Source organism: Lissotriton helveticus, chromosome 9 (genome assembly GCF_964261635.1).
Source record: "Lissotriton helveticus chromosome 9, aLisHel1.1, whole genome shotgun sequence".
In the NCBI taxonomy this organism is placed as follows: Eukaryota; Metazoa; Chordata; class Amphibia; order Caudata; family Salamandridae; genus Lissotriton; species Lissotriton helveticus.
Genome location: NC_136070.1, coordinates 967,775,553 through 967,788,949, shown reverse-complemented (window position 1 = coordinate 967,788,949; position 13,397 = coordinate 967,775,553). Strand labels below are relative to the sequence as shown.

Here is a 13,397-nt window from a genome sequence, read left to right as displayed (position 1 = left end):
TGGTCATAGTTATAGGGCATCTTAAGAACTTTAAGTAAACTGACATTTTGCATTTAGACACAAGTTCTGCATGCAGATAATACTTGAACAAGGAAGGTCCATGGTTTCGGAATTGCAGTTAAAATGTACAGAAATCAGGGGCTCGTTTGCAATGCATGAACAGCCTCCTCACGGCATGTAGAAGCGTAACTGGTCTGGTGTGTGGTAATATTAGATGGTATGATATAACATTGATATTACGATAGTGTGCACAGATTGTACAACTCTAGGAGCAGCGCCTATTCTTATGGTACTTCTCAATTTTTTCTTCATGCCCAACATTCTCAATCATTCCTTCCTATACATTTTTTTATCCAATCCTGGTATTTATTATCCATGGACATATCTGTATCAAGACAAGATCAGGAAAAAGCAGATCTTTTTGCTTGCTACTGTTAAAAGCAGCCACAATAGCCTCTTAACACTACTCTTTTGCCCAGGAGAGAGACCGTCCTGTTGAACTGTCACAGATGGGAGAGACAAACAGTCAAGCCCACTGTCAATAAGGAGCTTCCCTGGGATATTTAGACAATGGTTGGGCTGCAGGTTTGGGGACTGCCCTGCAGTTAAAGATATTCAATAACCATATCCTGTTTGTACCAGGATTCTCTTAGGATATGACGGACTGCAGATAGGCAGACAATGAGGCTTTCCACAAGCAATCACCACTTAAATAACCTTTTGACCTTCTGCATGGAGGCCACCTTCTCAATGATAACCCCTATTTTTGAGCTAAATTTAAGATGGATGGCATTTGCTTTATTTTGATCTCTTGACTGAGCATGTGTTTACATGGTTGCTTAGATTTTATAGTTAGACCAATGCCAACAAAATAGGCCTAGGACCTACTGCACTATATTCATTTCTGTAATGATATTGTATTCTCCTATGGCCCTTTAGCTTGATAAATGAGTGAATATGTCAAAAAACACCAAAACATGCTTGGGGTGGCATACAGCATAATATACACAGCAGACAGTAAGAGAAATGTCTGAGTGGAGAAATCAAATATTCGCTGGCCATAATTGCATGGGCTGCTCTGCTGCATACAATCCTCAAAAAAGTCAAGATGTGCAAAAGGGGTCAAGCTAGTTCTCACTGATGAGATCCAACAAGGCTGATACGGGTCATGAGTTGCTATGTTCAAGTGCAGAGGGGGCCTGGCATTAGCAGTTCATTGTGTGCTATCCCTTCTGGGGCAGTGCCAAGAGATATTTTCATATGGTGGAGATGCTCGTCTTAAGTGGCACAACGCCAAAAAACGATGATCTGGAATAAAGCAGTAAGTAAGGGACAGTGGCTGGGGTTACTTTATGCGCTACACAGAACCATAGTCTATGTTTGGTCAACTTAAAACGAAGGCTGTGCACTCTGCTGCTATTTAAGGTGGTGTTGAGTTTAATCATTCAAAACTCCGAGTTCAATCGGTCCTCTTTAGGAGTTTAGAGCAGAGATTAAGTCCCAACTGCCTTTGTTTACCTTTCCTGTTCCTGACTATGTCATACGTACCACCCATACTCAAAACATTTCTAGGATTTGTGAACAAGTGGCGTGGCTACATAAAATACTGCTTTAGAAAGCTCTCCCCTTTCCTCCACATTGGCATGAAGGGGATAGGAGACCCCTCTGAAGTGTTGTTCATGGGGAACACATAAGAAAAAACATAACAATCAACAAATGAAGTAGAAATTTGGAGGGGAGGGGGTTGTGGCTGAATTTTAACAGCAATGAAAACTCTTCACAAACCGTCAATATGAACAATCACCCAAACGTGTTTCTCTTGGCCTCGGCTAAAATATCCTTGAAGTAATATACCATCGCAGCAAAAAAAAATTTGGGGGGGGGATGACCTAATGCCAACTTTCAAGACGCAGGCAGATTTAATGGGGATCAAAGATGAATCGCTAACACACACACTTTGTGTTTTTTCAATCAGTGGCATTGAAGCAGAAGTGAGACCACAATGTAAGGGAGAAAAGCCAAAGAAAAATGTGCAGGCAACCAAGAAACCAACATGTGTCAGTCTTGTGAAACTGGCCTCAGGTGCCGTCAGAAGAAATACTTCACCAGGAACAATTTCCATTCCAACCACTATGGAGAACAAGCATTTACAATGCAATGGTCTCGGCATTATTAAAGGTAGAGCTATTGGCATTGCTCATGACTTTTTTTTTTTAAATCATAAATAAATGGCGTTGTCATTTACAATGCTAATAGCTTAATCGTTAAATAAATGGCATTGTCATTTACAATGCCAATAGCTTAATTGCTCGCAAATGCATGACCTGTTGCATTTACACCCACACACAGCCACACACACAAAGCCACCCACACACACACAGAGCCACCCACACAGAGCCACCCACATAGAGCCACCTACACAGAGCCACCTACACAGAGCCACCCTCACACAGACCGAGCAACCCACACATAGAGCCACCTACAAAAAAAAGCATTTGCAATGCAATAGGTCTCGCATTTGCGAAGTTTGAGCTATTGGCATGGTAAATGACAATGCCTTTTATTTATGCGTTTAAAAACTTGCAAGCTGTGCCTAAACAAGCATTTTGTACTTATAGTCCTTGCTTATCAGAAGCAAGGCTGCCAGTCTCCTTTACTGCAAGCCTTGCTTCTCGTAAGCAAGGACTATACATACAAAGTGCGTGTTTATGCTCGCTTGCAGGTTTTCTAAACAAATTAATAAAAGGCATTGTCATTTACAATGCCAATAGCTCCAACTCTCGCAAATGCAAGACCTATTGCATTGCAAATGCTTGTTCTCTTAGTTGAGCAAGAAACAATGGACCCTAGTTAGGAAATACAACATTTTCAACTTCTACATAAATTCTCTCTTGGGCTCAAATGAATAGCTGGAGTCCTCATAACGACCCTATAAATTGAAGGGAATCGAAACGCCAACCCCTTGTAAACTGGTGATTTGAACTGACGGGCTGTGTTGTTCTTGAATTGACTGATCTTTTGACTACACAAGAAGATCACATTTATCACACATGTGTATCAAATATCAGAGAGCACAGAACGCAGTGTTTTTGCACGGGCCCTCAATATGATGTATGGGTTTTATTTTGTTTGATTAAAAATCATTTGACTTCATGAAAATATTATATTTCCTAACCATGGACCATTGTTCCATGCTCAACTGTTTACCTCAGATTCCTAATGACTCCTGGATTCCCTGGTGCTGAAAAAAAGTATTTCTTTCAGTTGCAAAGGCTTCTTCGATACCACTCATTTCAAGTCATATTCACATATGGAGGTAAGTTGCTCTTCCGTATGTCGTAGGCAACAAGCACACATTTGAGAGCTTGGCTGTGTGCCGTGTGTATGCGCTGATAGTTAAACAGCGTGACCCTAACTACAAAGCAACGGAGCGCTGTACTTCACATGAGGGGGGCTGTGCCATCTTCAACATCATGGACATTGAGTGGGCGTTATCTTCTGGGATATGAAAAGCTAGCCTCCATGGACCCCCTGGGTACGCCTCTGTTTACCAACTAACTCCAGCTGAAAGCAGACACACGATACTGCCCCTACCCCCGCACACTTCTGGCCCCCTGCGAGCACTGGCTGAGGTGCTGCTCTCACGCCGGCTCCTGCAGGAGGAAAACAAACTTGACTTCCTCCTCCCAGGCAGCTAATGCGAGCTGCGCCACACAGGGCTGGCCCAGGGCCGGAAACCCACCGCCGGCGTGGGTCCAGGAAGGTGCACTGCTTCCCTGCTCTGTGGGGCCCGGCCGCCGGCATGGTGCAGGCACTCTGTGCCCCCGGGGCCAGGGAGAGACGGGGTGAGCGGGCACTGGGTGACTCAGGCCCCTCGGCTCCAGGGTGTGACTGTTGTGCGCAGCAAGTGCAGAGCCCGGAAGAGCGAGGCTGAGCTGAGGGTGCCCCGAGCTGCCTGTGGCATCGAATGCATCGAGCAGGGAGCACACCCGACAGAGCTCATCTGAGACGTATCACCCGGCTGTACATAAACTTCCACGGTGTGGATTCCTTTGCTAAAATGCCCACACCCACCCGTTCGAAAACACCCCATTAGAATCCAAGTTACAGTTTACTGACACCTTTGCGGGCACTGGTGCTTGAGTTTCACACACTGCAGCGTGCTCCGAAGGGTCGCGGATATCATCCCTGGAGGTTAAGGTAACACCCGATGTAAACAAACACCATCCGCTCTGCATATTCACCAGTCTAATTCAAGCAGCGTGAGTTAGGGCAGTATAGGCACCGTTGTTTGGGGCCGGAAAAGGCGGACACAGTAGGGTCTTTGGGGTGCAAGTGCGCCGGTGAATATGGTACGCAGCCGCACAACAGTCTGTACACACCGTGTTCCCTGGTTCTTCGCCTCGATATGCCACGTTCCTATTATTATCACGCTGCCCTGGCATTAGCCAGGGAAACACATTCTGTGCTGAGAGTGAAAGCGCTGTGATTGCGTCTATTCCAACGCTTGAGTAGCATATAAAGGCCAAGAGAACGTGGGCTCGAGATACTCGCCCTCAGTCCGTGACAGGAGGATGGGTTTCTTCTAACTACACCCCATCCCCCACACGCAACAGAATAGGTAGGTAGATCGATGAAACTGGTCCAACTGTAAAGTATTAACGTCTGGGAGTACGCATCGGCATATACACATAAATCCACAACAGATCCAACAAAAGATAAAATTATGAGAAAGCTACACGAGTGGGACGTGCACAAACTACTGGCAGTTTGAATGCTTAAAAACAGCTTATATTGGGATGTGAGTACAAACAAGCAACCAGTAAACGTGTCCGTCCTAGATAAACAAACGCATTTTAAAACAAGAGGTGCTAATGCTACCTGCTGTGCGTCTGAGATGCCACGGAGTGCTAGCGGAAGAAACGATCGCTATTGTAAACAAGCTGAGGATCAACGGGCGCGAAACAGCGTGGTGGGCGCGCACGAGACGCAGCGTGGGCGTGCACATCAGCTGAAGATCGCTGGAGAAGACACCGAGTCTGCCTTCTGCCGTGACTGACCCGATGCGGAGGGAAAGAGCCCGGTGAGTGGGGGTAGAGGGGGGGGGCGGCGGCAGAGAGAGAGAGTGTGTGTGTGTGTGTGTGTGTGTGTGTGTGTGCATGCATGCATGCGTGCGTGCGTGTGTGTGTCTGTCTGTGTGTGTGTCTGGGGCGTGCCTGCCTGCCTGCCTGCCTTTGTGCGCGTCCACAGACCCTGGTCGGCTCGTCCACCTCTCTGTAGTCCCTTGCTAGCTTACTAGGCGACAATAGTTCTCGTTGCCGAGACCTAAAAAGGAAGTGGCACAGAGTCGAGATTACTAAATGTGAAATGTGTGGGAGAAAAGTGCTGTGTCCCCTTGCATAAATTTTTTTTTTCTGCAATTGAGCTCATCACAAGTGGATCAACTGATTAACTTCATTCAGAGTGGTTAATTCCTGCCAATTCTTTGTCATCTCCAGATTGTAGCCAATTGTTATTTTTATTCATACATTGCAATTCATTTCTTTGATTGCTATTTCCGAATAACTCCTGTATGCTTCAGTAGCAGTACACAATCCTATTTGTTCATTAATATGCGCATGTTTTTTCCTTTTCTTTGTTGTTTAAAGAGTACATGAAATCATTTGACATGAACTCATCACACTTCTTTAAAAATAGTATTTTACACAAAAAAATGAAATTGACATACACGTATAGAAAACAGTCATGAATAACTCATTTAATTGTACATGTCACAGATAGTTCATGCGTTCTGGGTCCACTAATCCAACGGACCAGTTTGCCCCCTGCTTGCTTTAGTGCGTTCACACTGTTCCTTTGTGCGTGGTTCATGTGAGCCAGACACACACACTCTTGTCTGAAAGCATCAGTCAAAAAACCTTGGAGTTTAAATGCTTATCTCTCAGTCAATTCCATCTGCTCCCTTTCCTTCCCGTCCAAATGATCCTTGTCCAATCAGTCAAAATGCTTCCTGTCCTGCCACTGCAAACACGCCCTCTCCAGTGCTTCCAAATATTCCTTGTCCAAGAACTTTCCCTCCCGCCTGTCCACGATCGACAGTTCCAGGCTCCGCCAATTTTAGCTCTCCCAAAACCTCTGCTAACAGGAACTGGAAATCCTCTCCTTAAATCCTGTCCAAATACTCGACTTCCAATACTAATCCAAACATTCACTTTACAGGCCTATTAGTTGCACGCTACCTATTCTGTTCGAATGAACGTTTTCATTCGTTTCAAATTGTTCCCTTCAGGTCACCCAAACACTCTATCCAAGACTTCCCTGCCAGAAAGCCCCACCCACCCCACAATGTCCACATTCCCATCCACTTTTGCTTCCAGCACCTTCAAATAGCCCCCTTACAGCCCATCATGGCACTTCCTTCCCAGTTCACCCAAAGCTGTCCCTTCAAGTCCATCACAGAGCTACACTTCCAGCTCACATAAATGGGCTCCTCCTAGTCAGCCTGAATGTTTTCCATTCATTTCTAGCCAACTAGCATCTTGAGCCTGCCTGAACTCTTCCCTTTCCATTTCTGGCCTGTTCACAGCCCAACCAATTGCCAGACCACAAGATGCTCCCACTCGAACCTGTCTAGGTGATCCTGTCCACGGCAACAAATGCTTCCGATCCATCCTTGTCGATGCTCCTCCCAAGCCGGCCTGACCAAATACTCTCACCTTCCATACTTTCAAAATACTCTCCATTTTGTTAGCCCACAGATCTCCACTCCATCACATCCAACACTTTCATACTAGGTAGCCTACATGATGCCTATCAAAACACTTCCCTTCCAGCCGAACCACCACTCCACAGTGGGTTAATTCTTCACTTCTAGTGCCACGAAAGTCCTCTAAGCAGTCAGCAAAACAACTCTTCCATCTTTCGCAGTAGCTTTTAAACCTGCTCAAATGCTCCTCTACTAGTTTATGCCTAACCAAATGCTCCTCTACTAGTCCTCCCAAACCCACCCTCTCCCAGTCAATCCAAACAATTGCTTTCTAGATACTGCCAACGCATGGCTTCCAGAACTGCAAAACAATTTTGTTCCTCCGGTCTAAAAGCTCCCCTTAGAGCTTCTTCTCATATATTTCACTAGTTTCAGTTAATTTATATTCCATGCAAGGAAATCATTAGTTTCATATCATGCCGTACTTACAAGTCATTGATTAGTTCAATATATTGTTTGATTTGTGGTAAACACATAAGGGATAGCCTCATTCAATATACAGAATGTATGATCTACATAGGTAACATGGATGAAAAAACGGTATGATTTGCAAGCCTAAACTGATTGTACCCATTTGCACTAGGATGAGATGGTTAGTAGAGCTGGATGCAGACAAAGACCGTTGGAAGGTTAGAACACTGGGACCAATTTACACAAAAAGTGCATGCCCATGCGCTGGCAGGTGAGGGGATTCTCATGAGGGTTAGAGTGTTTTACTAGTGTGCTAGGGGTTAGAACACCCATGCCAAGGCTTCTCATTCCATGCTAAGGGAATGCCATGGGAGTGATCCTCTGGGTCGGGCGGAGTATGAGCTTGGAAGCAGCTGGCTACTACCCTTTGGGGAGAAAGGGCCTTGCCAGTCCCAAGCGTGTTTCCCACCTTGTGCTCCGCTGGCGCTGGGCTGGCAGAGGGATCGATGGCTCTGCTTCCCCGTCCTCCTGGCTGGATAGTTTGGGTCAACTCAGAGGCCTGAGGAAAAGGAGCAGTTGAGAAGAGTTAGAAGGGCGGAGATAGACCTGGGGAGAATCCCAGGTTGGGTTTTGCTATGTTGGAATGTTTCATGTGCATAGAGATGGGAAGACCCCCTTGTAAACAAAATACAAAAAAAATTAAGGCTGCTCTCTCCTGACCTCCTGTAGAAAAAATGTGCAGCACCATATAATGTGGCCCGACAAAAGAAAAGTGAGAAAACAAAAATCACTGGTGCCAAGGAGAAGGTCAGGTTTATCGAGGGGGTAAAAAAGAAATCCAGATTGACGATATTTGTGCTCAAAGTGTGCTCCCACAGTTCAGACAGGTTCAAAAGTTGTGTGACAGTAATAGTAGTTGTCACCAACATGAGTGGAGAAATCCCCACTTTAGGAATGCAAAATAAACAGCTTTCTCTGGGAGTGCACATGTACCAGTAGGTCCATGGACGCATCAATAATCCTTTATAGGGGGTATGTGCTTTATTCTTACATTAAATCTTTAGTCCTTTTATCAGTGGATTGCATTCCCAGTAGCAATACATATTTCTTTCAATCCTTTTATTTTTAGTACCACTTCCTACCTTAGCCTGGTTTTCACAGATGACAGTGTAGGCTCTCCATACCCACCCTTTAAGTGTGAGAAGCATGGGAACTTTACAGCCATAAATCTGGACTAGTAAGACATATATCCAACGAATCTCTCAGAAGAGCCAGGAGCAAAGCAAAAAGGGGTAAATGAATGGTGATGGGGAAATGATACAGCTGGGGTTAAGTTGTATTATTTGTGATGGTGGTGGATAAAGTCATTTATGAAGCCAATGAAATCCAGTTGAACAGGTCAGAAACCAATCAATCAATGTAACATTTTCTCCTGCTACTTAAACAATTTCAATTCTGCACCTCATAGTAATTGGCTGATCGGTCAGCAAATTTTCCAGAATAAAAAAAACACAAAAAACACAAACACCTTAACCATTTCCCAAACAGTGATCAAACATCCTCTTCTTTTTACAACAGAGCTTACCTACGCCATTATGTACAGCCCCACCACAGCCAGTGGTTCTTCACCATTTCCAATGATTCACCTTTTAATAAAAGCTGATGCGGACCTTCACATGGGACAAGTGCCTCATGTTGTGTATCTCACTCATTGCTTTCGTAGGTGACGGATGTTGATTGCTAGCTTTGTATCATGTGGTAAGTGGCACCAGCTGGTTTTGAGGAAAGCTATGTCAGGGGAACGAAAGGGAGAGTGCCATGATTACCAGGCACTGAGACTCCGGGTAGGAAGTGGGGTCAACCCCGAAAGTGGGCAAGAGCAGGCTGGTGGAAGAAAGAGCGAAGTGAGAAGGGACAAAGAAGTGGACATCATACGCCTAGCTAGGGGGACAAAAGCGGGGACAAAGAAGGACCAGTAGTAGTTTCCACTGTGCCTACTGGCTGAGAGTTCGATCAGTTTGAGTAGTTTAGAAGAAGGCTGATGTGTGAGGGGAGAGTGTTGGCAAAGGAAGAGAGTCAGGAAAAGAAGGATGGTCAAGAGCAATGATGCACAATTTCAAATAGGGTGCGAAGGGGAAGAAAGAAAATGAAAAAGGTAGGAAGAAAATCAAAAGGCCCAACAATCAAAGGAAGTGATTGATGGCGAGGGCCTAGAATTTTCTCCAAGGTTTTACCCCGATCTTTCATTGAGAGAGTACCAAATTAGAAGGTGAGAGGTGGGCTTCAGGTGAGCTTTGCTGAGAAAATAATTGGATAAGTGTGACACATGGCTTTACGAAAGAACACACTATAAGCTGTGAAAATGTTAACCAGTTTAGTCAGTGTTCCAATGTATCTACGAAAGCTTTATAGCAAGAGCATTACACATCACTGCCTATACCCCAGTAAGTAGAGCTAATTATTTCAGCATTGAACACACTCTTCCTCAGCACTCTGCATCCATAACCTCTACATTGCTCCTACAGCCTATTCAGAGGCAGTAACCCTTAAGCATTTTAATGGGAAGCACCCTCATGCCTTTCACTGCAACTCTAGTACAGCTAATACTCGTTGCTTATTCTGAACCCCTACTACGGTCAGGGTTTATACACTGTCCTGTACAGCTCCCGGAGACCTAGTTTTGCTAAACTCGTAAAGTATGTTCATCTTTGCCATTTCCTACAGCTTCCCAACAGTTTACGCTGCTACACTACTTCATATAGCTTCTCAACAGCTGGCCTTCCAACCCCTTTCCTTTCAGCATCTCAACCTACTCCCCTCCTGAATTTTCCCCTGTAGTATCCCCATAGCTAGCCTTCCTACACAGCTCCCTACAAGATTCAGTGAGCAAGCTCCCCTACACACACATTATACCCCTCTTCAATAGCTTTACTTTCTTTACCTTCTTCACAGTTCTTCAGGTCAGCAATTCTACACCTTTGTTCAACACCAGAGCAGCTAGTACTACTACACATTCATAGTATGCACTGATTCTCTGCTCCTGCCACCAGTACGAATTTTAACAGGTTATAAGCAAAGGTCCTTTACACTTTTTTGAGACTGTAGTAAATCTTTCATAGTTATATAGTCCCTATAGCTCATGAACAGCCAGTATGGCTACACCATTCTTTACAGATAATCCACAGGCGGTGCTGCTACACCACAAAGCATTGCTGATCCACATGCAGTCCTACTACACCATTAAATGTTATTTATCAACAGACAGTGCTCCTACACCAATATGCATTTCTACCACTGCCATTCCCCAAAACATACTAGAAATTGCATTGCTACATCACTCCTCTGGGAACACGAATAATAAGCAGAATTGCCCAATTCTCTACAGTTCACTTACAGCTCAGCCACTATTTTCTCCAGCACATCAGATCTAGTGACACAACATTGTTGCTTAAAGCTCACCCAGATCTGAGGTTGCCACACCATTTGCCGAAGTTGGAACCGATACATCATTCACTGTAGCCTTACCACAACAAACGCTTACACACTGTTCCCTAGAACACACAACTGAAGCTACAGCCGGTGCCATTTTTTACGGCTTACTGCAGCCGGTGCTGCACCACCATTCCCTGTGGCTAAACCACAGTCGTTCCATGTAGCTCAACTACTGTTATTGACTGTTTGCCACAGCTCAACACAGCCGGTAACATTATGCAGCTAGAGTAAAGCTAGTGCTGTTACATTTCCTGCAGCTTAACTACAGTCAGTGTTTTTCCATCATTCCCGGTAGATCAAGTACAGCTACTGCTGCTACCCCATTACCTACAGCTCAACCATGGCCAATAAGAACATACCAATCCCTAGGGCTCGACCAGAGTTAGTGTCCATTGCCCAGAACTCATCGGCAACCAATGCTCCATTACTCCCTGAGGGTCCCCAAATCAACATTGACATTACCAAATGCTCCAACAACTCCTGCAGGTATATACCATTCTGGTCATGACTGCCTTAAAGGCTTCACATTACAATATGCTTATGACCTGCCGGTCGGGACTCTATTGGTTGTTAAGTAGATTCTAACAAACTCCATAGTCTGAGGCAGAAGGGCTACAAGGCTGATAAAACAGTCCACTCACTGAGGGTAGAACCCTCCCAATTAAAAAAGTAGAAACCGAAAAACAAACTTTGGAGCCATTTTTACCAGGCATTCCATTGTCTTCAAATGCGCTCTCAACATTCTAATGTTCCAATACTAATTATTGTTTTATGTGTGCCAATACAAACGTGTGGCAAATGCCACGACTAAAGAATCTGTACTCCTTAGCTCACAGCCCATCACTGACACCGCCTCCTGCTGGAGATGTTAGGGACAGGAAAGCTGAAAGTCTCCACGAGGCTAACAGGTGCCTCATCCTGATATTGATTGGTAAGAGACTGACCCGTCCCAGCACTGTATCCGCAGAGACATCTAATGGTTATTTAACAACGGCATGCGAAGGAACGTAAATGCGGCCAAGTGTGTAATTAAGACCATGACTCCGAGGCAATGTGCATGAGAAGGGGAGTGACCAGGGAAAACGCTAAACCTTGCTTAATTGACAAGACATAACACTGAGGCCCAAAGCGGCTATACTGGAACAGCTGTTCTGGGCAGCTGGTCTACTAATGAAACTGCTGAAGGGGGCTAGAGAAGGAGGGCTGCTGAGGAGGTACAGCAAGAGCTAGACGCTTAATGTGGCAGGACCGTTGATGGTAACTAAGTCGAGGACCAGAAGGATAAAGGGCTGTATGCATGCTGCACTGCCATAGATGGCACCATGTGACAGGTACATTGGAACCACTCTACTGCCCTACGTTACCAATGCACAGGCCCGGAGAAGAGGAAAGGAGAGTGAAAGGACAGATCACAGCATGTAATACTAAACTCTCAGCGCTTTGAATCACATTCTCCTAGGATCTTGGGAGGCTCAACCAAACAACTGCCCCAAGGGACTGAAGACCTACAATGTCAACATGGGAATTGGCCTCTCCGCCTTAACCCCTTCGACGCTCATGACGAGCTGGGCTCGTCATGGCGTAGCCTCCTCGCACGCTCATGACGAGCCCAGCTCGTCACGTAAAGTGCGGTTTCGCAAAACCCAGCGTACGGGCGGAATTCCGCCCGCACGCATGCGGTTAAGAATAGTCTAGACCGGTCCAAAAAACGTGTAGAGCTGTACTAGTATGAGGATGAATTTACATGAAGGCAAGGTGGTCTTCGTGGCATTCTGGCTCCCTAGTCGAGGTACATTTTTACCTCGCCCCTGATGAAAGGGTTTATCATTAGTAGCACTCCCAGAAAGGATCCTCATTGATAGCCACCACCAATGTAGTCTTCATATAGAGACGACCCTTGATGAAGGGGGAAGGGTGAAAGGGGAAGAGGTTTAGAAATGAAACATCCCATTTGGAAATCCTGACGTGCGTCATAATAAGATGATGGATTATAAACGAGTCAAAAGTAGCCCCTGGTGCAAGCAGAAGCCCATTAACATTCTGGACTTTGAACTCTGGCTGCACTGGAGGTTAAGCAACCCATCTACTAAAAAGGTAGAAACTGGTTATGGAGAGGTGTAGTGCATCAGCCAGAGCGGCTGACTCTGGAGCATGGGGGTCATGGTTCGATCCCTGGTGCTGGCAGCAGCTCAACTCAGCATCATATGACTCAGGGCAATAGCTCACTTAATCTCCCTGATGGCCCCCAGCGCCTTGAATCCTTAAGGCGCTTTAGATTTTATTTCTATGTATCAGTCAGGGGTGGATGTCATAGGGAGGGATATAGGCATTGAAAGAAGTGTGCAGCCAGGATTATTTACTTTAAATTCTTTAGTGTCCCCCAACCTACTATCATCATTTGCTGACTCTCACTGGAGACTCAAGTGTTAGCCTCAATTTTCAGAGAACACCCAAACTGTTGCTGGACCTGTACGTTGTTTCACTTTAATTATGCAAATGATTTCGTAGTGCAGCTCAACAGTGAGTGATGTGTAAAGTTTTTACCTGGTTGAGCAACGAATACTATGGTTGGTACAATATCCATATCTGCTCTGTCAGCATGCAGCTTCGTGTTCGGTGGTTATAGTTTTAGTCTTTGTTTAGCTGCATTTTCTCCTCTTACCCCCTTGTCTTCCTGATTTCTTTCTCCTTTCCCATGTTACTACCCTCTCAATCAAATTTGACATTT

The 13,397-nt window shown here is 45.3% G+C and overlaps 1 protein-coding gene across 2 annotated transcripts in view; it reads right to left on the bottom strand.

The window, feature by feature from the left end:
• The window catches only part of SEMA3F (semaphorin 3F), a 329,656-nt gene that overhangs the window by 86,797 nt on the left and 229,462 nt on the right, over positions 1-13,397 (bottom strand). Inside the window, exon 6 of one of the 2 annotated variants that reach the window (XM_078661252.1) lies at positions 7,647-7,736. The exons of the other annotated variant lie outside the window; for it this stretch is intronic. Within the exon in view, the coding sequence (XP_078517378.1) occupies positions 7,647-7,736 (90 nt within the window). The remainder of the gene's footprint in view (positions 1-7,646; positions 7,737-13,397) is intronic. 2 annotated transcript variants of the gene reach the window in all.